Below are 27,462 nucleotides of genomic sequence, written 5' to 3' on the forward strand. Positions count from 1 at the left end.
GTTTTACAATGTTTTTAGTCGTGTAAATAAGTGTAACCTAGATAACTGGCCTATGGATGATGTCACTCATTCAGGCCATGAATGGATCACAGCTGGACTGTTCAGTCTGTCTTTGAAGTCGTTTCATCCTAGCAGGCCTCGTCAGTCCATGCTCACAGACTTGGGTAGGATAGATCTAGTCTGCGCACTTGGTGCTGAACCCAGACTATTGATCCTCATAGTCGGGTGCATGCTCCGATAAGAATGGTTTTCGCTCAATTTTGGTGCTTGTCCCCTCTTGTAGAGCATAAACAAATTGGGCCTTTGGGCCTGGCACTAAGCACTCAGAGTAGAATTGTCCTGTATTTCTTTGAGCATGAATTGATGAAGTCTGCTCAGTCTAGAGCTGTTGAACTGTTCTCTAGGACAAACTGAATAGTCCTGTTGCGGTTGATTCAAGGGGCCCTTAGAACCTAAGTTACTGTTTAATCAGTAGTTTAAGCTCGAGGCTCTCACCTTTTTATATAACAGCTCAATTTGTATATATTTTGTCAGTCTGCTTTGTGAAAACGGGTGTGAAAGCTTGGTCCACTTTACTGACTGTAAGTTTGAACCTTTTGTAGTGAGGGTTGGACTTTGCCAGGGCTGACCTTTCTCACCAATTGTGTAAGCTCAATCAAGGCTTTGAGGGGATCTGGTTAGGCGGCTGCAGGATTGGGTCTCTGCTTTTGGCAGATGATGTGTTCCTGCCGGCTCTAACTGGATCGGTTTACAGCTGAGCGTGAAGCGACTGGGATGAGAAGCTGCGAGGCCCAAGGGATAAGATTTTGCCTCAACTGGGAAAATTCAAGTACCTTTGGGTCTTGTTCACAAGTGAATGGATCTTGAGATCTACAGGCTTATCAGTGCGTGAATCGGTCCATCGTGGTGAAAAGGGAGTTAAGCCAGAAGGCAAAGCTTTCAATCAGCTGTCGATTGATGTTTCTACACTTCTCTACGGTCATGAATTGTAGGTAGTGATTGAAATTGCAAGATTAGGATGGTGGCGCCCTACAGTAGACTGGACGTGTGTCCCGTCAGAGCGCTCTCCCTTACAGATAGGGTGAGAAGCTCTGTCATCCGGGAGGATCTCTTGAGTAAAAACCCTTGCTCTTCCACATTGAGAGGAGCTCAGGCATCTGGTCAGAGGACGTCTGACCGCGAGGAGGCCTCGGAGAAGACCCAGGACACGTTTGTCCCAGGCAAACATTTATGCAGCACAACCCGCTTATGTCCACCAATTCGGAGGTATAGCTGGGTCGGTAGAGTGGCCGTGCCAGCAACTGGAGGGTTCCAAGTTTGATCCCTGCATCCACCATCTCAGTCACTGCTGTTGTGTCCTTGGGCAAGACACTTTACCCACCTGCTCCCAGTGCCACCCACGCTGGTTTTAATGTAACTTAGATATTGCCATCCATCCATCCATCATCTTCCGCTTATCCGAGGTCGGGTCGCGGGGGCAACAGCCTAAGCAGGGAAACCCAGACTTCCCTCTCCCCAGCCACTTCGTCTAGCTCTTCCCGGGGGATCCCGAGGCGTTCCCAGCCCAGCCGGGAGACATAGTCTTCCCAACGTGTCCTGGGTCTTCCCCGTGGCCTCCTACCGGTTGGACGTGCCCTAAACACCTCCCTAGGGAGGCGTTCGGGTGGCATCCTGACCAGATGCCCGAACCACCTCATCTGGCTCCTCTCCATGTGGAGGAGCAGCGGCTTTACTTTGAGTTCCTCCCGGATGACAGAGCTTCTCACCCTATCTCTAAGGGAGAGACCCGCCACACGGCGGAGGAAACTCATTTGGGCCGCTTGTACCCGTGATCTTATCCTTTCGGTCATGACCCAAAGCTCATGACCATAGGTGAGGATGGGAATGTAGAACGACCGGTAAATTGAGAGTTTTGCCTTCCGGCTCAGCTCCTTCTTCACCACAACGGATCGGTACAACGTCCGCATTACTGAAGACGCCGCACCGATCCGCCTGTCGATCTCACCATCCACTCTTCCCTCACTCGTGAACAAGACTCCTAGGTACTTGAACTCCTCCACTTGGGGCAGGGTCTCCTCCCCAACCCGGAGATGGCATTCCACCCTTTTCCGGGCGAGAACCATGGACTCGGACTTGGAGGTGCTGATTCTCATTCCGGTCGCTTCACACTCGGCTGCAAACCGATCCAGTGAGAGCTGAAGATCCCGGCCAGATGAAGCCATCAGGACCACATCATCTGCAAAAAGCAGAGACCTAATCCTGCGGTCACCAAACCGGAACCCCTCAACGCCTTGACTGCGCCTAGAAATTCTGTCCATAAAAGTTATGAACAGAATGGGTGACAAAGGACAGCCTTGGCGGAGTCCAACCCTCACTGGAAATGTGTCCGACTTACTGCCGGCAATGCGGACCAAGTTCTGGCACTGATCATACAGGGAACGGATGGATTTGAGTCACGAGAGAAAAGCGCTATATAAATATAATTCACTTCACGTTGGAGACTCTATCTCTCTGGGAACACCTCGGGTGGTGTTGAGAAGAGGAACGTCTTGGGTTAGGCTGCTGCCCTCATGACCCGACCTCAGATAAGCATAAGTAGATAGATTCGTACAAGACGAACACACATCTCCGCCGATACCTTGCCAATTTTTTAAATGTGAAACCACAGAAGTGACCAGTTTAAGACAGTTCTTCTCCAACAATACAGTCATACCCCCATGTTTCTCTATTTTATTGGAATCTTCTGAGGACTATTTGGCTAACCTGGGGGATCTTTCTATGAAATTCATGGTTTTATTCCCTGAAGCAGACATAGGTGAGTACTCCAAGACTCACATGGCCATTGGTAGCGTACTAGTTCACATAGTGGACTCACACAGTAATTCACCATATAAATGATCCAGGGTGTAGTCATCACCATGACAACATTCAGTCTTCATGTGGTAAAAAATGGTCTGCTGGCTATCCGCATGACTCTGTATGTGTTGAGTCCTGGAGAATCGAAACCTGGTGACACACCTTTCTTGTTGAAGAGGTAGAAATTAAAGAGTTGTCTGTCTTGTATCTCCAGCGAGACCGATGCACTGTTGACCTTGAATTGACAAGGGTATGGGCTCTCTAACACCACTCTGAACACCCTGTCCTGCAGGTACTCAAGCCTGAGGGTTTGGTATTTGGATGGAAGACTTTTCTCCACCTGTGGTCCAAACTGCTGCATGACCAGCGCTCCATCTGATCCCGTTTTAATCTCATAGAAAGTCATATTCTTGTAAGTGAAAAAGCCAATATAAGGAGCCGGGTCAGGCGGTGGTCTAGGAATCCGTTCAGCATCCCTAAATGCGCCTTCCACGGCAGGAAGGAGGTGGCTGTAGATCAGGCTCACCAAATCCTTGTCCGAAGGTCGAACTCCTGCCATCAGGATCACCAGTCCCAGTTGAAGCCGTGGCACAAGAGAGAGAGTGGCTGCATAGCCGTCCAAGTCGCCATCCTTTCTTACCACATCGTAGCCCAGTTGCTGGTTGATCTCCCAGGGCGTGCCTGTGTAGTTGGCAAAGTAGCCTCTCTGGCACTGGAAAACCAGGCCAAGCATCGTGTTCAGAGTGTCCTTTCGGAGAAGCGTCCTGCTGTGTGAGCCCAGGAGGGCCATCATAAGTTTGGCCATGTCAGCAGTCGTGGAGTACATCTGACCCGCGGGCCGATACCAGCCCAAGTTGTAAAGAGGTGCGGGCTCACCGTTGCTGTAGACACCCACCGCCATCTGGCTCCGGATCATTGGACTCATGTCGAAACCAGTGTTCTTCATGCCCAGCTGAGCCAAAATGTGGTGAAAAAGCCACTTCTCAAAGTCCATTCCGGTCAGTTTGTGGGCCAGGACGTTGGCGAGCAGGGAGAAGGCAACATTGCTGTAGTGGCATCTGGGAGGGAAGACAGAAGTCATCAACTGACACAACATGGCACATCACAGCTTTCACCTGCCTTACTTTGTTCCAGGGTCCGCAACAAGGACATCATCTCGTAATAAATGAATGGCTGCTTGTGTGTCTCCACTCCAGAGGAGGTTAGTTGACCTTAATCTGCGCGGTAATCCTGGAAAACAAAAATCACATCACCTTTTTCACCTCACGGCTCAACTTTTCCACTACAGGGGGGCCCCTGGAACCCACCCCAATATTAACACTCATTTACAAATCTTACTCTTGACTTGTGTGTGTGTTACATACGGGAGTAGTTTAATGCTTACAACCACAGATATATACTGTAGATATGTCAACATGCCTATGTGGCGGCCATCTTGGTGGGGGGCCTCTTTCCCATTTAATGTCATGCCGTTCATCCATCCATCCATCCATCCATTTCCTACCGCTTATTCCCTTTCGGGGTCGCGGGGGGCGCTGGCGCCTATCTCAGCTACAATCGGGCGGAAGGCAGGGTACACCCTGGACAAGTCGCCACCTCATCACAGGGCCAACACAGATAGACAGACAACATTCACACACTAGGGACCATTTAGTGTTGCCAATCAACCTATCCCCAGGTGCATGTCTTTGGAGGTGGGAGGGGCCTATCCCCAGGTGCATGTCTTTGGAGGTGGGAGGGGCCTATCCCCAGGTGCATGTCTTTGGAGGTGGGAGGGGCCTATCCCCAGGTGCATGTCTTTGGAGGTGGGAGGGGCCTATCCCCAGGTGCATGTCTTTGGAGGTGGGAGGGGCCTATCCCCAGGTGCATGTCTTTGGAGGTGGGAGGGGCCTATCCCCAGGTGCATGTCTTTGGAGGTGGGAGGGGCCTATCCCCAGGTGCATGTCTTTGGAGGTGGGAGGAAGCCGGAGTACCCGGAGGGAACCCACGCATTCACGGGGAGAACATGCAAACTCCACACAGAAAGATCCCGAGCCTGGATTTGAACCCAGGACTGCAGGAACTTCGTATTGTGAGGCAGACGCACTAACCCCTCTGCCACCGTGAAGCCCGTCATGCCGTTCAGTGTCTTGCATATTAAAAACCAATCAAAACTTGCGCATTTCTCACTCGTTTTTCATGCGGTCTACTTTATTGACAAGATAAAAACTAAAATCCAAATCTTAACTATAAAAGATTATTCTTAATGCTCTTGTTTCAACTCCATCCATCCATTTTCTTCCGCTTATCCGTGGTCGGGTCGCGGGGGCAACAGCCTAAGCAGGGAAACCCAGACTTCCCTCTCCCCAGCCACTTCGTCTAGCTCTTCCCGGGGGATCCCGAGGCGTTCCCAGGCCAGCCGGGAGACATAGTCTTCCCAACGTGTCCTGGGTCTTCCCCGTGGCCTTCTACTGGTTGGACGTGCCCTAAACACCTCCCTTGGGAGGCGTTCGGGTGGCATCCTGACCAGATGCCCGAACCACCTCATCTGGCTCCTCTCCATGTGGAGGAGCAGCGGCTTTACTTTGAGTTCCTCCCGGATGGCAGAGCTTCTCACCCTATCTCTAAGGGAGAGACCCAAACTCATTTGGGCCGCTTGTACCCGTGATCTTATCCTTTCAGTCATGACCCAAAGCTCATGACCATAGGTGAGGATGGGAACGTAGATCGACCGGTAAATTGAGAGCTTTGCCTTCCGGCTCAGCTCCTTCTTCACCACAACGGATCGGTACAACGTCCGCATTACTGAAGACGCCGCAACAAGACGCATCTTGTTTCAACTGAACATCATATTTTATGGAGTAGGAGTGTGAATCTTGGGGGACCTTTTGATCCGATTCCAGATGATACAAAATTGATTCAGAATCGCTCCTTGATTCAAACCGTTTGTGATGTAGTGATTGGAGCACATACTTGTTGCTCACTAAAAACATTCATGAAGTTTGCTTCTTTTATGAGTTTATTATGTCTCTACTGAAAATGTGAGCAATCAAAAGTATACATACAGCAATGTTAATGTTTCTTTACATGTCCCTTGGCAAGGTTCAGTGCAATAAACACTTTTGGTAGTCATCTAAGTCAGGACTTTGGGAAGGCCATTCTAGAACCTTCATTCTAGCCTGATTTAGCCATTCCTTTACCACTTTTGAGGTGTGTTTGGGGTCATTGTCCTGTTGGAACACCCAACTGTGCCCAAGACCCAACCTCCTCTCTGATGATTTAGGTAGGTTGTCCTGAACAATTTGGAGCTAATCCTCCTTTTTCATTGTCCCATTTAAAGCAGCAGTTCCATTGGCAGCAAAGAAAAGGCCCAGAGCATAATACTACCACCACCATGCTTGACGGTAGGAGTGGTGTTTTTGGGATTAAAGGCCTCACCTTTTGTCCTCCAAACGTATTGCTGGGTATTGTGGCCAAAAGCTCCATTTTTGTTTCATCATATGTGAATGTGTGTATATATATATATATATATATATATATATACTGTATTTCCTTGAATTGCCGCCGGGGCGCTAAATAATTTAAAACCTCTTCTCACTCCGGCACTTACCAAAGGCATGCGGTAAATTTAGGCCTGCACTTATAAATTTGAGTATGATGTAAAGATACCTTCATAAAAAGCACATTTAATAAAAAAAACCTTATTATGGTCTTACCTTTACTTATAAATGAAGTCCATGCCAGCTCCTTCTGATCAAAAGCATCGATAACTTGTTTATAGAAGTCTTCCTTATCTTTCTTCAGTTTTAAAAATCTCTCTGTCTCGATGGAGATCTTCCTTTATTACCTCCTGCTTCCATTGAAAGTCCAGTTTAGAAAACGGTTTTATTTTAGATATGTAATCCTCCATGTTAAAAGTGCAAGCGAGAGGAAAAAATAAACGATCTTGTCACTTCTTCTGCAGCCGAGTAGTCGCAAGAAGGATCACTAGCGCCCTCTACCACCAGGAGGCGGGAGTCATTTAATGACTCATATTTGACACACGCAGCTACGGTATGTTAATAAAACATAGCTGCTTACTGTTCTTTTTAGCATATTCAATAGCTTGGACCTTAAATCTTACTGAATAGCTCTTAATCTTCTTCCCTTTATGCGATTTCAAATGATTGACATCAGCCTCCTCCATTTTGAAAATGAAGTGTCACTCGTGACGTGACGAGTTTGACCCTGTGGAAATTCTAGACATATGCATATATATATATATATATATATATATATATACCTGGGCACGTTGTCCCTTTTAGCTAAGAGGAGCGTGACATATCTAGTTACTGTATATCTGTAAAGTTAGCGCCCGCTAGCCTCAGGGTTGCAAAGTATAAAAGAAGGTTGTGTGGTGTTACCAGAGAGATGACTGGCCATCCTTCGCAAAGTAATTGCAGGTCTTTTGAAGGTGTTTGCTGACTCAGCACTTCTTCCCAGAGGGTTCTTGATGGTGAAGTTGTCTGCATACTTCTCCACAGAGTCATCTAGAGAGCCCACAAGTCCTTCTTCCCACAGCTTGTACAACATCAGAGTGGGAAAGATCTTGGAGAGGCTTGCTATCCTGCAGAGGTCATCATTTCATCGATTTATTAAGAAGGTGTTGAATCAGAAGACATTGTTTTGAAATCACATACATATCATCTTTTGTTTTCCGGGTATTTTGTTCTAAAGAATCCCCACTTCTGTCCAAGGGCGCGTTGACGCTAAACTAGCAGAATGAGTTGCAGGGGAAGAAGGACGGAGATCAACTGGTTCTGCTTTAAGGTGAGTTTATTTTTATTTTTATTTTTATTTTTGTTGTAGTACTTTGTGGGACTAAGGATGGAACCAAATAAAAAAAATCACATCAGGATTATTGTCACTAAATTGATCATAGTTGTCATTATTATCACAATATTGTTGCATTTGCTCAAAAAGTAATTATATACACTTATAACAAGCTTTTAGATGAAAAAAAAGTACAATAAAAAGTCACAATGTACTTTTTTGGCAGAAGAAATATGTTGCATAATATTCTGGTTACTTAAGCGCCGTTATTTTTTTCAGCATTTAAATATTTTTAATTTGTTCCATTTTCCATCCATCCATTTTCTACCGCTTATTCCCTTTCGGGGTCGCGGGGGGCGCTGGCGCCTATCTCAGCTACAATCGGGCGGAAGGCGGGGTACACCCTGGACAAGTCGCCACCTCATCGCAGGGCCAACACAGATAGACAGACAACATTCACACACTAGGGACCATTTAGTGTTGCCAATCAACCTATCCCCAGGTGCATGTCTTTGGAAGTGGGAGGAGCCTATCCCCAGGTGCATGTCTTTGGAGGCGGGAGGGGCCTATCCCCAGGTGCATGTCTTTGGAGGTGGGAGGGGCCTATCCCCAGGTGCATGTCTTTGGAAGTGGGAGGGGCCTATCCCCAGGTGCATGTCGTTGGAGGTGGGAGGGGCCTATCCCCAGGTGCATGTCTTTGGATGTGGGAGGAGCCTATCCCCAGGTGCATGTCTTTGGAGGTGGGAGGGGCCTATCCCCAGGTGCATGTCTTTGGAGGTGGGAGGGGCCTATCCCCAGGTGCATGTCTTTGGAGGTGGGAGGGGCCTATCCCCAGGTGCATGTCGTTGGAGGTGGGAGGGGCCTATCCCCAGGTGCATGTCTTTGGAGGTGGGAGGGGCCTATCCCCAGGTGCATGTCGTTGGAGGTGGGAGGGGCCTATCCCCAGGTGCATGTCTTTGGAGGTGGGAGGGGCCTATCCCCAGGTGCATGTCTTTGGAGGTGGGAGGGGCCTATCCCCAGGTGCATGTCTTTGGAGGTGGGAGGGGCCTATCCCCAGGTGCTTGTCTTTGGAGGTGGGAGGAAGCCGGAGTACCCGGAGGGAACCCACGCATTCACGGGGAGAACATGCAAACTCCACACAGAAAGATCCCGAGCCTGGAATTGAACCCAGGACTGCAGGACCTTCGTATTGTGAGGCAGACGCACTAACCCCTCTGCCACCGTGAAGCCCATTTTAATTTGTCAAATTGGGTGTGTTGGATACATTTCGTCCGGTTTATGTGTCATCACACAATTTTACTTGGACCGACTCAGTGGTCTAGTGGTTAGAGTGTCCGCCCTGAGATGGGTAGGTTGTGAGTTCAAACCCCGGCCCAGTCATACCAAAGACTATACAAATGGGAGCCATTACCTCCCTGCTTGGCACTCAGCATCAAGGGTTGGAATTGGGGGTTAAATCACCAAAAATGATTCCCGGGCGAAGGCCACTACTGCTGCTCACTGCTCCCCTCACCTTCCGGGGGGTGATCAAGGGTGATGGGTCAGATGCAAAGGACCAATTTCACCACACCTAGTGTGTGTGTGTGTGTGATAATCATTGCTACTTCAACTTAACTTCCTGTTGTCATATTTTTGCGAGTATAGCTGGATGAGAGCCCAGCTTGAGGGTTTAATGTGCACAGTTTAGCATTTAGCTGCTCAGACAGTGTTTATATCAATTTAAATTGGGGAATGAAGAGACTCCTTAATGTCTCTTGTTTTCATATTTGCATTTAAGCTAGCTAGCGCGTGTTACCAATCACGGTCTAAGGATTGTTTTAATTTAAAGCCGGCGGCGTTTCTGGATGTTGTTGATAAATGGCTTCCACTTTGCATAGTAGAGCTTTAACTTGCACTTACAGATGTAGCGACCAACTGTATTTAGTGACAGTGGTTTTTTGAAGTGTTCCTGAGCCCATGTGGTGATATCCTTTAGAGATTGATGTCGGTTTTTGATGCAGTGCTGTATGAGTGATGGAAGGTCACGGTCATTCAATGTTGGTTTCCGGCCATGCCGCTTATGTGGAGTGATTTCTCCAGATTCTCTGAACCTTTTGATGATATTATGGAGCGTAGATGTTGAAATCCCTAAATTTCTTGCAATTGCACTTTGAGAAAGGTTGTTCTTAAACTGTTTGACTATTTGCTCACACAGTTGTGGACAAAGGGGTGTACCTCGCCCCATCCTTTCTTGTGAAAGACTGAGCATTTTTTGGGGAGCTGCTTTTATAGCCAATCATGGCACCCACCTGTTCCCAATTAGCCTTCACACCTGTGGGATGTTCCAAATAAGTGTCTGATGAGCATTCCTCAAATTTATCAGTATTTATTGCCACCTTTCCCAACTTCTTTGTCACGTGTTGCTGGCATCAAACTCTAAAGTTAATGATTATTTCCAACAAAAAATGTTTAGGAGTTTTGAACATCAAATATGTTGTACACCGTGTGCTCACCTGCACACCGTGTGCTCACCTGTACACCGTGTGCTCACCTGTACACCGTGTGCTCACCTGTACACCGTGTGCTCATGGGGCGCTGCTGAAGTCCGCTCGCTGATGTTCTTCTTTCCAAAATTACCCAGCCATAGAACCGAGTCGTTTAAAACTAGAACAGCAGACATTGCTGGACGCTTGGTGGCATCAACACTGCTGCTCAGGAGGATGTCAACCTGTTGGGGAAACAACCTTTGCTGTAAGAATATTAATAACAATTGCAGTAAGAATATTAATAACAACAATTGTAGTAAGAATATTAATAACAACAATTGTAGTAAGAATATTAATAACAATTGCAGTAAGAATATTAATAACAACAATTGCAGTAAGAATATTAATAACAACCATTGCAGTAAGAATATTTAATAACAACAATTGTAGTAAGAATATTAATAACAATTGCAGTAAGAATATTTAATAACAACAATTGCAGTAAGAATATTAATAACAATTGCAGTAAGAATATTTAATAACAATTGCAGTAAGAATATTAATAACAATTGCAGTAAGAATATTAATAACAACCATTGCAGTAAGAATATTAATAACAACAATTGCAGTAAGAATATTAATAACAATTGCAGTAAGAATATTTAATAACAATTGCAGTAAGAATATTTAATAACAACAATTGCAGTAAGAATATTAATAACAATTGCAGTAAGAATATTTAATAACAATTGCAGTAAGAATATTTAATAACAACAATTGCAGTAAGAATATTAATAACAATTGCAGTAAGAATATTTAATAACAACAATTGCAGTAAGAATATTAATAACAATTGCAGTAAGAATATTTAATAACAATTGCAGTAAGAATATTAATAACAATTGCAGTAAGAATATTAATAACAACCATTGCAGTAAGAATATTAATAACAACAATTGCAGTAAGAATATTAATAACAATTGCAGTAAGAATATTTAATAACAATTGCAGTAAGAATATTAATAACAACCATTGCAGTAAGAATATTAATAACAACAATTGCAGTAAGAATATTAACAACAATTGCAGTAAGAATATTTAATAACAACAATTGCAGTAAGAATATTAATAACAACAATTGCAGTAAGAATATTTAATAACAACAATTGTAGTAAGAATATTTAATAACAACAATTGCAGTAAGAATATTTAATAACAACAATTGCAGTAAGAATATTAATAACAATTGCAGTAAGAATATTTAATAACAACAATTGCAGTAAGAATATTAATAACAATTGTAGTAAGAATATTTAATAACAACAATTGTAGTAAGAATATTTAATAACAACAATTGCAGTAAGAATATTAATAACAATTGCAGTAAGAATATTTAATAACAATTGCAGTAAGAATATTAATAACAATTGCAGTAAGAATATTAATAACAACCATTGCAGTAAGAATATTAATAACAATTGCAGTAAGAATATTTAATAACAACAATTGTAGTAAGAATATTAATAACAATTGCAGTAAGAATATTAATAACAACCATTGCAGTAAGAATATTAATAACAACAATTGCAGTAAGAATATTAATAACAATTGCAGTAAGAATATTTAATAACAATTGCAGTAAGAATATTTAATAACAACAATTGTAGTAAGAATATTAATAACAATTGCAGTAAGAATATTAATAACAACCATTGCAGTAAGAATATTAATAACAACAATTGCAGTAAGAATATTAATAACAATTGCAGTAAGAATATTTAATAACAATTGCAGTAAGAATATTTAATAACAACAATTGCGGTAAGAATATTTAATAACAACAATTGCAGTAAGAATATTTAATAACAACAATTGCAGTAAGAATATTAATAAAGACAATTGCTGTAAGACTAATAACAATTGCAGCAAAAGTATTTAATGACAACAATTGCAGTAAGAATATTTAATAAGAATTGCAGTAAGAATATTTAATAACAACAATTGCAATAAGAATATTTAATAACAACACTTGCAGTAAGAATATTAATAAAGACAATTGCAGTAAGAATATTTAATAACAACCATTGCAGTAAGAATATTAATAACAACAATTGCAGTAAGAATATTAATAACAACCATTGCAGTAAGAATATTTAATAACAACAATTGCAGTAAGAATATTAATAACAATTGCAGTAAGAATATTTAATAACAACAATTGCAGTAAGAATATTAATAACAACAATTGCAGTAAGAATATTTAATAACAACAATTGCAGTAAGAATATTAATAAAGACAATTGCAGTAAGAATATTTAATAACAACAATTGCAGTAAGAATATTAATAACAACCATTGCAGTAAGAATATTTAATAACAACAATTGCAGTAAGAATATTAATAACAATTGCAGTAAGAATATTTAATAACAACAATTGCAGTAAGAATATTAATAACAATTGCAGTAAGAATATTAATAACAACAATTGCAGTAAGAATATTTAATAACAACAATTGCAGTAAGAATATTAATAAAGACAATTGCTGTAAGACTAATAACAATTGCAGCAAAAGTATTTAATAACAACAATTGCAATAAGAATATTTAATAACAATTGCAGTAGGAATATTAATAACAACAATTGCAGTAAGAATATTTAATAAGAACAATTGCAGTAAAAGTATTTAATAAGAACAATTGCAATAAGAATATTTAATAACAATTGCACTAATAATATTTAATAACAACAATTTCAGTAGTAATATTTGACAACAATAAGAGGTCAGTCACCTTCTGCAAAGCCCCCCTCAAGGCGGTGATGGGATGTTTGAGGGGTACAGGGTCTGGGTAACGTGGACACATGTCTTCTGTTGCTGTCTCTCTCAGATCCTCTTCTGGGTTCAAAAACAACCAACAAACAACACAACTTTTACTTTTGGAGTTGGTCACAGTCGCGTCCCAGCCCACATTTTCCACCCAGAGCCACATACTGAACAACCACTGTGACGCGGCACACTGCTGTGCCGTGGGAAATGATGCAACTTCACGTAATTTGTCCCCAAAAATATTGTTTGCTAATCAATTATTATAATAATGTGCTACTATTGTCTCGTGGCTGTGCTGTGTAGAGATTGGCAAGGTCACCAAGTCATACTCCATGTCAGCAGGTGGTTCTTGGCTTTGTACAAGATGGAATGCGTCGAAAATCTTTTGTCGTGATCCCAGTACGCAGAGCACAGCGGGAGACAGAGTGCAGGTAAAAAGGTATGTAACTTGTCAACCAAAAATGAACCAAAGGCAAGTCCTGCTAGGAAAAGGAATTAAAGCATAAAGATGGCTACGCAAAACAAAAGTAAAACTGAACTGGCTACAAAGTAAACAAAAACAGAATGCTGGACGACAGCAAAAACTTACAACGTGTGGAGCAGAGATGGTGTCCACAAAGTACATCTCAACATGACATGACAGTCAACAATGTCCCCACAAAGAAAGACAACTTAGACTCAGACCAGGGGTGTCCAAACTTTTTCCACTGAGGGCTGCACACGGAAAAATTAAAGCATGCAGGGTCAATTTTGATATTTTTTATTTTCAAACCATAACAAAATATATGGATTTAAAAAATTATTTTACCTTTACAGGTCCTGGGGACCATAAAGGGTCTCAGTTAAAAAATACTAAAAATAAGTAACATTTTTATTATTATTTATTTAACGCTTAAAGTAAATCTCTATATCAACTTAAAAAAAAAGGTTTTATGGCATTTCTGTCAAAAACATCTTTGTTTTTTTCATAGTAAAACTGAAATATGCAGTATTTAGTAATTAGAGCCCTAAAAGATCAATAATGCAGGACACCATTGATTTTATTTTTGAGTAATCACAGTGAAAAAATAAATAAAATACCACTAAATATATTTGCGATCCAAAATGTGCCTCACTCATAAAGTGATACATTTTTATTAGTTGTTTTTTTTTTTTTAACTTTCAACACTTAAGTTACGAGACCAACTTCAGATATATCTGTCGATTTTATGTTTTAACTATTATTTTGTTTGTTTTATGCTCTTTTGTCAAAGAAAACTTTGTTTTTATATGGCAACTACACAATATATGCAATATTTACCACATAAAACATTTTAAAATGAGAGTTTTGAACTAATTGGAGCTTTGAAAATAATCCATTAAAACATTGATATTTTTTTTGTTTTGAGCAACGGCAAAAACAATACAAAATAAAAGATTGATACTTTTATTTACCATGAATTGATGAAGGTGGACCCCGACTTAAACAAGTTAAAAAACGTATTGGGGTGTTACCATTTAGTGGTCAATTGTACGGAATATGTACTGTACTGTGCAATCTACTAATAATATGTACTGTACTGTGCAATCTACTAATAATATGTACTGTACTGTGCAATCTACTAATAATATGTACTGTACTGTGCAATCTACTAATAATATGTACTGTACTGTGCAATCTACTAATAATATGTACTGTACTGTGCAATCTACTAATAATATGTACTGTACTGTGCAATCTACTAATAATATGTACTGTACTGTGCAATCTACTAATAATATGTACTGTACTGTGCAATCTACTAATAATATGTACTGTACTGTGCAATCTACTAATAATATGTACTGTACTGTGCAATCTACTAATAATATGTACTGTACTGTGCAATCTACTAATAATATGTACTGTACTGTGCAATCTACTAATAATATGTACTGTACTGTGCAATCTACTAATATGTACTGTACTGTGCAATCTACTAATAATATGTACTGTACTGTGCAATCTACTAATAATATGTACTGTACTGTGCAATCTACTAATAATATGTACTGTACTGTGCAATCTACTAATAATATGTACTGTATTGTGCAATCTACTAATAATATGTACTGTACTGTGCAATCTACTAATAATATGTACTGTACTGTGCAATCTACTAATAATATGTACTGTACTGTGCAATCTACTAATAATATGTACTGTACTGTGCAATCTACTAATACAAGTTTCAATCAATCAATCAATTAAAAAATATTGCACAGTACAGTACATATTATTAGTAGATTGCACAGTACAGTACATATTAGTAGATTGCACAGTACAGTACATATTATTAGTAGATTGCACAGTACAGTACATATTATTAGTAGATTGCACAGTACAGTACATATTATTAGTAGATTGCACAGTACAGTACATATTATTAGTAGATTGCACAGTACAGTACATATTATTAGTAGATTGCACAGTACAGTACATATTATTAGTAGATTGCACAGTACAGTACATATTATTAGTAGATTGCACAGTACAGTACATATTAGTAGATTGCACAGTACAGTACATATTAGTAGATTGCACAGTACAGTACATATTATTAGTAGATTGCACAGTACAGTACATATTATTAGTAGATTGCACAGTACAGTACATATTATTAGTAGATTGCACAGTACAGTACATATTATTAGTAGATTGCACAGTACAGTACATATTATTAGTAGATTGCACAGTACAGTACATATTCCGTACAATTGACCACTAAATGGTAACACCTCAATAAGTTTTTCAACTTGTTTAAGTCCACGTTAATCAATTCATGGTAAAGATGTTTTTTACATGTTAAAATGAAGACAAAATAAGAACAAAAACAGCCTGCATGGCAACTTTGTGTCAACATTGCAACTTTTTCTCGATAGATTTCCCCTCATTCCAATATTTTTGTTCTTTTTTATTTTTGCAATAGCATTTCCAGAATGTGTGGCGGGCTAGTAAACAATTAGCTGCGGACTGCAAATGTCCCCCGGACCACACTTTGGACATCACTGACTTAGACGAACTTTAATGATCCACAAGGGAAATTGTTCAAATTAAATTAAATAGTCTTGCTACAAAGACAACATATTTCATGTTCAAACTCATAAACTTTTTTTGTGTGTGCAAATAATCATTAACTTTAGAATTTGATGCCGGCAACATGTGACAAAGAAGTTGGGAAAGGTGGCAATAAATACAGATAAAGTTGAAGAATGTTCATCAACCACTTATTTGGAACATCTCACAGGTGTGCAGGCTAATTGGGAACAGGTGGGTGCCATGATTGGCTATAAAAACAGCTTCCCAAAAAGTGCTCAGTCTTTCACAAACAAGGATGGGGTGAGGGTCACCACTTTGTAAGCAAATTGTCAAACAGTTTTAGAACAACATTTCTCAACGAGCTATTGCAAGGAATTTAGGGATTTTACCATCTACGGTCCGTAAAATCATCAAAAGGTTCAGAGAATCTGGAGAAATCACTGCACATAAGCGATGATATTACGCACCTTTGATCCCTCAGGCGGTACTGCATCAAAAACCGACATCAGTGTGTAAAGCTTATCACCACATGGGCTCAGGAACACTTCATAAAACCACTGTCAGTAACTACAGTTGGTCGCTACATCTGTAAGTGCAAGTTAAAACTCTACTATGCAAAGCCAAAGCCATTTATCAACAACACCCAGAAACGCCGCCGGCTTGGCTGGGCCCGAGCTCATCTAAGATGGACTGATGCAAAGTGGAAAAGTGTTCTGTGGTCTGACGAGTCCACATTTCAAATTATATTTGGAAACTGTGGACGTGGTGTCCTCCGGAACAAAGAGGAAAATAACCATCCGGATTGTTATAGGTGCAAAGTTGAAAAGCCAGCATGTGTGATGGTATGGGGGTGTATTAGTGCCCAAGGCATGGGTAACTTACACATCTGTGAAGGCACCATTACCGCTGAAAGGTACATACAGCTTTTGGAGCAACATATGTTGTCATCCAAGCAACGTTATCATGGACGCCCCTGCTTATTTCAGCAAAACAATGCCGAGCCACGTGTTACAACAGCGTGGTTTTGTAGTAAAAGAGTGTGGGTACTTTCCTGGCCCACCTGCAGTCCAGACCTGTCTCCCATGGAAAATGTGTGGCGCATTATGAAGCGTAAAATAGGACAGCGGAGACCCCGGACTGTTGAAGGACTGAAGCTCTACATAAAACAAGAATGGGAAAGAATTCCACTTTCAAAGCTTCAACAATTAGTTTCCTCAGTTCCCAAACATTTATTGAGTGTTGTTAAAAGAAAAGGTGATGTAACACAGTGGTGAACATGCCCTTTCCCAACTACTTTGGCACGTGTTGCAGCCATGAAATTCTAAGTTAATTATTATTTGTAAAAAAAAAAATTTTTTTATGAGTTTGAACATCAAATATGTTGTCTTTGTAGCATATTCAACTGAATTTGCAAATCATTGTATTCTGTTTATATTTACATCTAACACAGTTTCCCAACTCATATGGAAACAGGGTTTGTAAGAGTGCAAGACAGGAAGTAAAGCACTACACACAGAAATCGACAACAAATTCAAAATAAGACAGTTGGAGTATCATTTTTTAACCTTTTCTACCAGTGGTGTGCCTCCGTATATTTTTTTTATGAAAAACATGTCTTGGCTGTAGTATGTAACAGTATGAACAAGTTACATACATTTTTATGTGCAAAGTGATGATTTGTTGACTGCAAATAAAACTAACTTTTAAATCTTTCATCACTTTACAAATGTTCCTTTTATACGGAGATTGAACACGTTTGATAGCAGTCTTGACCTTTTTGTTTCCTCCACAGAAGCTAGTAAGCCTGTGCCAGCTTTGTGTAATCCTGCTGCCGAGTCCTCAAGTCAGCCCTGGAAGCAAGGACACCTTGGACAAGGTGCAAGGACACCTTGGACACCACAGTAAAAGTTACCTGTCTTCATCTTGGGGATCCTATATTGCCAAATGAAGCAGCAGGTCATCACCACGGAGAGCAAGAAGAAGAGCAGCATGCCCAACATGCTCCACTTCACCTTCATCCTGCCTGTTAAAGCTGGCCGTGGATAGTCTGGAAATAGATGAAACAATCAATGTAGTTGTTCATGCAGAATACATCACCTGGCTTACCAGAGACAAGACGACACCTTCCATTGTCTTCTTCATCCTCCACATGGCTGCTATATTCCCCAGAACCCACAATGAGGCATCCTAGAGTCCCAGGCTGCCACCTAATCTTCTCTGTGATCCCTTGATGTTCTTTACAAGTCTGTGCTGACGTCCTAATCTTCAAACTGCACTTCAAAGGCACCCGAGTCCTCTGGGCTGCAGTGCAAGACCGAGGAAGGAGAGGAAGGTCATATTTGAAATGAAATAGGTTTATTTTGGTCCTATAATTCTGTGGTTCTCAAATGGGGTACTTGAAGGTATGCCAAGGGGTACGGGAGATTTTAAAAAAATATTCTAATAATAGCAACAATTCAAAAATCCTTTATAAATATATTTATTGAATAATACTTCAACAAAATATGAATGTAAGTTCATAAACGGTGAAAATATGCAATATTCAGTGTTGACAACTAGATTGTTTGTGGACATGTTCCATAAATATTGATGCTAAAGATTTATTTTTTGTGAAGAAATGTTTAGAAGTAAGTTGATGGATCTTTATTACAATCCCCAGAGAGGACACTTTAAGTTGATGATTACTTCTATGTGGAGAAATATGCATTTAAATTGAATCACTTGTGGCCCCGCCATGAACTGGCGACTTGTCCAGGGTGTACACTGCCTTCCGCTCGATTGTAGCTGAGAGAGCCTCCAGCACGACCCCGAAGGGAATAAGCAGTAAAAAAAAATGGATGGATGAATCACTTGTTTATTTTTCAACAAGTTTTTAGATAACTTTATATCTTTTCCACCAAATAGTGGTGTCGCACCACTTCCGCTCTTAGCGCCTTCAAAATAAGAGCTCAAGTATGCCAGTTTATAACAGGAACTTCACATCACAAAGAGGCAAGTCCATTAAAATAGGTTACACTACGATGAAAACGATAACCTTGAATTTGATTAATGAACAATTGGATCCGTAAAACATTTTAATTTTAAAGTGTGGATGTCTATTATTTAAGGTCATTAGTAGATGCTTCCGTGAAATATAGTTTTAAAAATAGCACCATTTCCAGCCTGATTTTTAGCGCATGCGCACATCCTATTTGAAGCGGTCGTAAATGATGGGATAATTGATCGTACTTAAAACTATTATACATTTAAAATGTGTTTATATTCCTAAATCATTGAGTAAAATTAAGCTTAATATTTATTGACGTTTCTGGAACAGTCATTTGAGACCCCCGTGTGAGACACACTGCTGCACCTTCTACTCTTTATCGCCACCTGCAGGACTGGAGGTGAAGTACATCTCTACGCCTCTTTTGCGCGGGGATATAATTATTATTTAACCTCCGTAAGACGTCACAAAATATTTGTTTTGTCAGCCAGCTAGCAACAAACTCAAAGTTACGTGCAAATTTTCACAAAACTCGCAGAAAATGTTTGTGATTTTGGGGCAAATTTCCTTTCTAGATTACCGTAGGTCGTCTTGTGGCTGCTGGGAGAAAAGCAGGAATATTTCCCGCTAATAATCAAACTGAACTGAGGAACAATTAAGTGAATGGAGAACAATTAAGTGAATGGAGAACAATTAAGTGAATGGATCACCGCCTGAATATTATTGTTGCGGGAGGAAGGCCTGCTGACACACAAACTAACTAGTACTTTTTTCACCTAAGTACCACCTCAGAAAACAATCCAAATACCACCATGCTGACATTATAATACAGTAGTGTAGTAGACCTAAGTATTCATTACCACAATAATGACATTAAATACAGTAGTGTAGTAGACCTAAATATTCATTAATTACCACAATAATGACTTTAAACTCAGTAGTGTAGTAGACCGAAGTATTCATTAAGTACCACCTTAATGACAACATTAAAGTAGTGTATTAGACCTAAGTATTCATTAAGTACCACCATGACATTAAAATACAGTAGTGTAATAGACCTAAGTATTCATTAAGTACCACCATAATGGCATTAAATTCAATAGTGTAGTAGACCTAAGTATTCATTAAGTACCACCATAATGGCATTAAATTAAATAGTGTAGTAGACCTAAGTATTAAGTACCACCATAATTACAACATTAAGATACAGAAGTGTAGTAGACCTAAGTATTCATTAAGTACCACCATAGTGACATTAAATTCAGTAGTGTAGTAGACCTAAGTATTCATTAAGTACCACCATGACAACATTAAATTCAGTAGTGCAGTAGACCTAAATATTCATTCAAGCACCACCATGATGCCCTTACAATACAGTAGTGTAGTAGACCTAAGTATTCATTAAGTTCCACCATAATGACATTAAATACAGTAGTGTAGTAGACCTATGTATACATTAAGTACCACCATCATGACAACATTAAATACAGTAGTGTAGTAGACCTAAGTATTCATTAAGTACCACCATAATGACAACATTAAATACAGTAGTGTAGTAGACCTAGATATTCATTAAGTACCACCATGATGAAAACATTAAATACAGTAGTGTAGTAGACCTAGATATTCATTAAGTACCACCATAATGACAACATTAAATACAGTAGTGTAGTAGACCTAAGTATTCATTAAGTACCACCATAATGACAACATTAAATACAGTAGTGTAGTAGACCTAAGTATTCATTAAGTACCACCATAATGACAACATTAAGATACAGCAGGTGTAGTAGACCTAATTATTCATTAAGTACCACCATGACATTAAAATGCAGTAGTGAAGTAGACCTAAGTATTCATTCAGTACCATCATAATGACATTAAATATAGTAGTGTAGTATACCTAAGTATTGATTAAGTACCACCATAATGACAACATTAAAATACAGTAGTGTAGCAGCCCTAAGTATTCATTAAGTACCACCATGACCAACATTAATATACAGTAGCGTAGTAGGCCTACGTATTCACTAAAAACAAGGCAGAGGTTTTTTTTTAAACAAATGTCTACATTTTTTGACCACTAACATTACACACGGTTTGAACAATAACACTGTTTTGATTATTTAAGAGATTCTTTGGCACACCACACCAAAAATAAGGAGTAAAAAAAAAACCCACCACTTGCAAAATTAATGTTCTTTACTCCTTTAATGGTTAAAAAAATATTTCTTTGCACAGAGACACCATGAAACGAAACAATGATTGCCACCAATGAACGACTGGTGGGACAAGATGAGGTAAATGTTTGTGAGGCGTCAAAAACCAAACATTGTTAGCATGCCTCCAAATAATAATACTCAATAATATATAATAACAGCTAAAAAAATGTGCAAGAAAACCAAACAAGCGGGTTGTATAATACAAGTCCACTCAGCACACTATCTGACCACCAGACAGGACACGCAGAGTTTGGAGGGTCCGATGCAGTCGTCATGGCAGAAGGCACCGCAGCCTTGGCACATGATCATGGCTTTGAGGCGACACGAGCACTTGAGCGACACCTCTTCGGCCGTACCGTCGCTGAAGGTCTGGATGCTGAGCGTGGCCTGGCTGGAGGCCAGACGGGGTCGCAGCTGGAGAACGCCGTCCGTCATGTTACGGGAAAAACCGCTATTGTCCATCACCGACACGTTGGCCGTGTAGCTGACGCCGCCCATGCCCCCGCCCTGCTTGGAAATCTTCCCGTAGATCTGGAAGGGCAGGGTGGAAGAGTGGTAACTCGAGTACGGAGCTTTGCTGAGCTCATTTTTGGCCATGCGGGCCAAATTCATCTCCATGTTGAGGAGTCCCTCCATTGCCCCCCCACTTGAGTATCCGTCCATAGGACTGACGGGTTCTTTCTTGGTGACAACCTTGGGGGCAGCCGGGTAGGAGTTAGTGAACGCCTGACAAGCAGCCTTTGCACCAACTTCCGTCTTCACGATGGAAGCGGGAGGTTCTTGATGGTTGGACATGTGAGTCTGTGGCGATCGCCAGGTGATCTTCAGACTCGGCACCACTTCAGTGGGACATGGGTCTGCGTGAGGAGGTGTCGGGCCATTGAGTACGGTCCTGTGAGCGGGCTGGTTCCTGTCTGGGATGACCCCCCGCGGGGGATGATGAAGAGGCGACGCTTTGACGGCTGCCGTCTCTGACGTGTGAGAGTTCAGGTTGGTCATGCTGGACGTGATGACCGGCACGGCTCCAGTAGTCTCCTGAGACTGATACTGCGATGTTGTTGGGGTCTCCATCAGGCAGGACACGGGGAAGCCTTTCTGAGACTTGATTTGAATTCCTTCCGTGCTCAAAAACTGCGACGAGACCTCAGGCCTGATGCAGGGTCTTCGCTGGGGTCCCGGTAATCGGCTGATTTCCAGCCGCTCTGCCGAGTGTGCCGGTAGAACTTTGTCCAGGGCGAGGCTGCCCTGTAAAAGCTGCGTCACCAAAGGGTTGTTGGCTTCCACGCTGGATACTGGTCTGGTCGGAGTAGAAAGCTTCTTTGAGGCACCTGAAGGAGCGACGCAGGGTTGACTACGTCCGTCGTAGTCTTCCTCCGCAGAACTCGGTCTGCTACTTCTACTACAATCCTCTGCAGGCTCGACTTTGATAACGACATTGTTGTCCCGGGGAGGTGTTGTCTGAAGGGACGTGTGTTCTTGGGACAGGGTCTGATTCCGATGAGGCAAACCGTTGGGAAAGCGAGACTGAATAACGGTGTGTGACTGCTGGTTCCGAGGAGGACTACAAATTACCTGCTGCATTTGTCTGTGGCTTCTCACCTGAGAGCACCAATCCCCATCGAGCTGATACTGTGACTCGTCCACTTGACTTTCGTTCTCACAATCAGACGCCGTTTCTGTGGAGTCACTGTGAGTCGCAGCCTCGTCATCTCGGACTGAAGAATCCGTTCGGGGTGAGGGTAGGCCTGCTTGTTGTGCCTTTTGGACCAAGTCAGCGTTTGTCTCCTGGGAGTCTTTGTTGGTTACAACTTTGTCTTTCTCGTGTTCAAGCACTGACGCTGTGGTGGATCTGACCAGCTTCTGAACAACTATCCCCTGAGCTCCAAACCTAGGTAAAGAATCAGGGATGGATGTTGGGGCCAGTGAGCGTTTTTCATTACACTGGTCGAACCTCTCAGGGGGGGAAGTTGACTCAGTCACCTGGTTTTGCTCACTCAGCGGAAAACCCTCAGACTTTGAGTCAGTCTTTTGAGAGGGAAGATTAGATATTTGGCCCACAAGTCGGTCAGAAGGATCACGGGCGTTAGCTAATGTTGGAGCTAACCCTTCTTCAGGCCCAGAGACCCTTCCCTCCCATTTTTGAGGACTTGGGGTCTCTGAGGACACAGAGTTCGAGGTAGCAGACGGCGACGGGGAAGGCACCGTTTTGTCTTCTACATCGGTATGCTGTAGTTGTGTTCCAGACGAATGAGTGTCGGGAGACGTTCCTTGCTCCTGCGTGCCGCCGCCCCCCCCCTTTCTGCTACTCCTTCCTCCGGGCTCGATCGGCCCCGGATGCTCTTGGGCTCGCTGTCCACTGTTGCTATTCGGTAGCCCAGTAGAAGGCCGCAGCCGGACCCTGGTCGGCCCTGGCCCTTCGGAAGAGGCTGCAACAGCAGCAGCGGCTTCGCGTTGGGCACGGGCTTGCTGCGCACGGGCTTTGATGTCTGCAAGCGTCCGCGCGCCCCCCGTCCCCGACCGCCGCGAGGCCTCGCCGGGGGGCACGATGCGGGGGCAGATCTGGTAGGTGGGGTGCCCTTTGATCCACGGAGGTTTGATTCTGGACAATTGAATCTGCGGTATAGAAGAAATCACTCAGTAAATTGTAATAATCACAAATCTGCAGCTTTGTGTCTTTGGAGAAAAACCTTACCCGGATTGGCGGCACCTTGGGCTCCTCTGTTGTCGGCTGCGATTTCTCTGGATGGACCCTGTCAATTGTGGTACGAAAGGACTGCTGATCGTTCAGCCGTGGCCTCTTTTCGGGGAAGCTTGAGAAGGCCCGTGCCTCTTCTGGTCTTCTCTTCTGCTCCTTGTGCTGGGTGCCGCTGGGTGCTGGGGTGGCTGCCGGGCTGACTGAGGGGCTGCTCTCGCGGCTGCTGGTGGCCGTTTCGCCTGTGACGGAGGTGACCACTGACGCCGTGTCATCTAGGTGGTCTGTGGCTACTGCAGCGGAGGATGAAACCGAAGAGGATGAGGAAGAGTCCAAACCAGTGGTGAAAACTCCCTGCCTATCAGAAGCTGAGGATGGTGAGGATGAAGGAGACGAATCAGAAGATGATGAGGACGACGAAGGGGAGGAGGTGGAAGGCAACACTGGTGCAATTTCTTCTGGAAGCAGACAGCCTGCGATGCTTGGTTCTTTGTCGTCGCTTGTAGATGCCGGACTGGGACTGGGAGTTGGAGTGGGAGTGGGAGTGGGCGTGGGGGTTGGGGTTGGAGTGGGAGTGGGAGTGGGCGTGGGGGTTGGGGTGGGGGTGGGAGTTGGAGTTGGAGTGGGAGTGGGAGTGAGATTTGGACTTGGAGTGGGCGTGAGAGTGGGAGTGGGCGTGGGAGCCGGCAGTAGGATCGGCTCAGGTGTGGGAGACTTTGGCTCAACAGAGATCTCCTCTGGCGGGATCTCCTCGTCACATTCGGCCTGCAGAACAACTTCGTCTTGAACAACCGTACTTTCTGACATGGGAGAACCGATAGAAACGGTTGAGGTGTCCAGAGAATCAATGTCTTCAGCAGCTTCTGTGGACTGCAACACCGGAGAGGTGGTCTTGCACAAGGTGCGTCGAGCCCTGCGGCGTAGATCGGCCCGTGTGCGCCTCCTCATCCGACCGTCTCTCCTCCGCCGACCCACGCTGCGCCTCTTGGGGGCGCCGGCTGACACCACAGAGACGTCGCTGTCCAGGACACTCGTTGCAACTTCGCTAGCGTCGCCCATTGTGAGCTGAAGGGATTCTTCTCTTGTCAAACCAGACCTGCGGCCACACGTACAATGTTTTAGTAAGGCGTGAAACATTCAAGACCCAGGTTAGACAGAATAAATAACAAGCCAAAACATCAATGATCTTCAAACAATCTTCATCAAGAGTAATAAAGTAATAGGTTCAGATTCTTACTTTTGTCCGTGGTACTCCTCAAAGAACTTCTCCTTCCACACTTCAACTTTCTTTTCTTTCTCCATTTCTTGCCGGAATCGCACCTGCATCTCATGCGTGAACTCTCCTAAACGGATGAAAAGTCAACGTTACGGACAAGTGGTTCATCACAACAGGCAGCAGGGTTATCAATGACAACCATTAAGAAACGACAAACCCCAATCTAAACTTCTATAAAGACATGACTGTCTGATATACTCAATTGTGCACATTGAACCTACAAGCTGTGCTCTTACAACAGAGTGATCCTTCTTCACTCGGAGGAATATGAGACTAAAGAGTTTTATGGTGCGTTTAAGGCTCTCTGAACCAAGTAGGACACCACAACTCCCACCAGAACTATTAGATCATAGATTTGTTACACACTTTTCATTTAAATTAATCTTAAAAGTGTTACAGTATAAATCAATATTTAAAGAAACAAAACCTTAGCCATAGTCAAAAACCCTAAGAAGAGCCTGTAGGTTCAATGTGCACAATTCATTATCTTAGTTGCTCAGACAGTAATTTATTTATATAGCTTTAAATTGTGGAGTAATGTATTTATATAGCTTTAAATTGTGGTGTGTGGTTTCTTACTAGGGAAATAAATGTCTCTTGTTTACATATCAGCATTTAAGCTAGCGAGCTTGTGCTAGTCAGTTTTTGAGTTCATCAAAGTGCAGAATTAATCACGTTTTTCTAATTTTCATTTCAAATGGTATTGCTAACCGTAGGGAGTTTACCTGCAGTTAATACCATTTATTGTTACACCCCTGATGTTTACAATTCTATTGGTTAGTTGTACGGACAGCGAGTCGTTTATACAAGTTTAGATTGTGATAAGATGTTCGGAAAGAGGAAAGATCAGCCCCCTTGCCTGCTTCTCCAGGGAATTAGCATCATCACAATGATTGAGTTTAAGTGCATTATCCAATCACTCATCTACAATAGTCATTTAAAACAATAATACTAACAGTCTGAAGTTTTACCGCAGTTTATCATGTATACCCGTACTCCTTACAGCCTCAGGATGTAATGGTGTTGCAAATATTGCAGTATTGATGATTCAAAGTTGTCAGTATGATGCTGCGGCATGTGACTAGAGGTGGGAACTACGATTAGTTCTCCCATGCATCGGGATTAGAACACGGGCCATTCATGAATTGATGGACAAATGTCCAAATATAGATTATTTACGAATGTTAAAAAGGGGAACAATACATCTTAGGGGAAATTTTGTCTATCGTTCACAGTCATTACAAGAGACAAGAACTTCAGCATTTTAAAGAAAAAATGCTTGGAAGATAGGTCGCCATTGTAGTCTTCAGAGCCCTCTAAAACACCTTCAAAACAGCCCAATGTTTTATATACACACGGCAAGTATATATATCTATATATATAATGTAGTAACAGACACCTTCATAACTACCGTATTTTTCGGACTATAAGTCGCAGTTTTTTTTATAGTTTGGCCGGGGGTGAGACTTGGCCAAACTATAAAAAAAAAAGAAAAAAAGTTTTTTTTGTTTTTGTTTTCCCTGGTCTCCCCCCTAGCCAACCTTTAAAAAACACTGCGACTTATAGCCCGAAAAATAAGGTATATGTAATATGTACATTTTAATCATTGCATGGACTGATTTTTTCAGCGCATTTATTTCCGCTTCCAGACTTCTGGTAACAAATGTGTTCCTACTTCCAGAAACAAAAGGCATGTGTGTGTTCTAATCATGGCAGATCTGGTAACAAACAACAAAGACGACTATTTTTGGACAAATGATTCACAACCTTAACTGTTTGAATCTGAATATATGAAGGATGAAGTGCTGCTTCTAGAAGCCGGCATGAAGGAAGAGTGAGACGCTGGAGCAGACGGAAGTTAAGAGAGTGAGGTGAAAGTGACATGAAGCTGCAAAATGCGGGACTTAAGGCAAAGCTATTTTGAAATCAATGGAGTGCTTACCCAAATAAACTGGAAAAAACATGAAAGGCCAGCTGGACCAAATGCACAACTGTTACATGCAGCACATCACCGTACACTACAGTACATATGCTGTCTGGCCAACAGTGTACAAAAGAACATTAAATTCTACTTTGCAGATATGTGATATTGTTCATGTTTTTCTGTCAGTACAGATTGGTGTCTTATCGCATTGTGTTATGCATTACAAAGTCAGCAAATTTCATGTTGACGCGGTTGCTATCTTTGCGTAGCTAGCTTTTAAGGCTAATACAGTAGCATGCCATTGTGTTACTACACTAAGGGGGGAAGGAGAGAGGGAAAAAAACCAAGCGTTCCGCACGCGTGCAC

At 42.1% G+C, this 27,462-nt stretch overlaps 2 protein-coding genes across 3 annotated transcripts in view; both read right to left on the bottom strand.

The window, feature by feature from the left end:
* Window positions 1-2,019: 2,019 nt before the first annotated feature.
* Window positions 2,020-18,240, bottom strand: LOC133554071 (putative beta-lactamase-like 1). 2 transcript variants are annotated; one of them, XM_061902450.1, is made up of 7 exons: window positions 18,103-18,240; window positions 17,909-18,043; window positions 12,904-13,004; window positions 10,197-10,354; window positions 7,239-7,441; window positions 3,981-4,086; window positions 2,020-3,914 (listed from the first exon to the last, which is right to left on the bottom strand). In XM_061902450.1, the coding sequence occupies exons 2-7, from the start codon at window positions 18,012-18,014 to the stop codon at window positions 2,936-2,938; spliced, it is 1,653 nt and encodes a 550-aa protein (XP_061758434.1). In that variant the 5' UTR covers window positions 18,015-18,043; window positions 18,103-18,240; the 3' UTR covers window positions 2,020-2,935. The 2 variants fall into 2 exon arrangements, with proteins under 2 accessions (XP_061758434.1, XP_061758433.1); XM_061902449.1 differs by having other exon boundaries at window positions 2,021-3,914; window positions 12,904-13,007.
* A 2,934-nt stretch (window positions 18,241-21,174) lies between these two features.
* Window positions 21,175-27,462, bottom strand: part of asxl1 (ASXL transcriptional regulator 1) — a 34,010-nt gene continuing 27,722 nt past the window's right edge. Inside the window, exons 10-12 of the mRNA XM_061902452.1 lie at window positions 25,134-25,239; window positions 23,897-24,992; window positions 21,175-23,817 (exon numbers count right to left, since the gene is read on the bottom strand). Coding sequence (XP_061758436.1) covers window positions 21,424-23,817; window positions 23,897-24,992; window positions 25,134-25,239 — 3,596 coding nt within the window. The 3' untranslated portion in view covers window positions 21,175-21,423. The remainder of the gene's footprint in view (window positions 23,818-23,896; window positions 24,993-25,133; window positions 25,240-27,462) is intronic.

The sequence above is a fragment of the Nerophis ophidion genome, linkage group LG06 (assembly GCF_033978795.1).
Source record: "Nerophis ophidion isolate RoL-2023_Sa linkage group LG06, RoL_Noph_v1.0, whole genome shotgun sequence".
NCBI classification, from domain to species: Eukaryota; Metazoa; Chordata; class Actinopteri; order Syngnathiformes; family Syngnathidae; genus Nerophis; species Nerophis ophidion.

What these genes read in the sequence shown, in the direction of transcription:
- LOC133554071 (XM_061902449.1), bottom strand. Translation starts at nt 18,014, where the DNA reads ATGAAGGTGAAGTGGAGCATGTTGGGCATGCTGCTCTTCTTCTTGCTC. An exon ending in TGAGGGGGGCTTTGCAGAAG is followed by an intron (nt 10,355 to 12,903) that starts GTGACTGACCTC and finishes TTTCCCCAACAG; the next exon opens with GTTGACATCCTCCTGAGCAG. An exon ending in CATGAGCACACGGTGTACAG is followed by an intron (nt 7,442 to 10,196) that starts GTGAGCACACGG and finishes TGACCTCTGCAG; the next exon opens with GATAGCAAGCCTCTCCAAGA.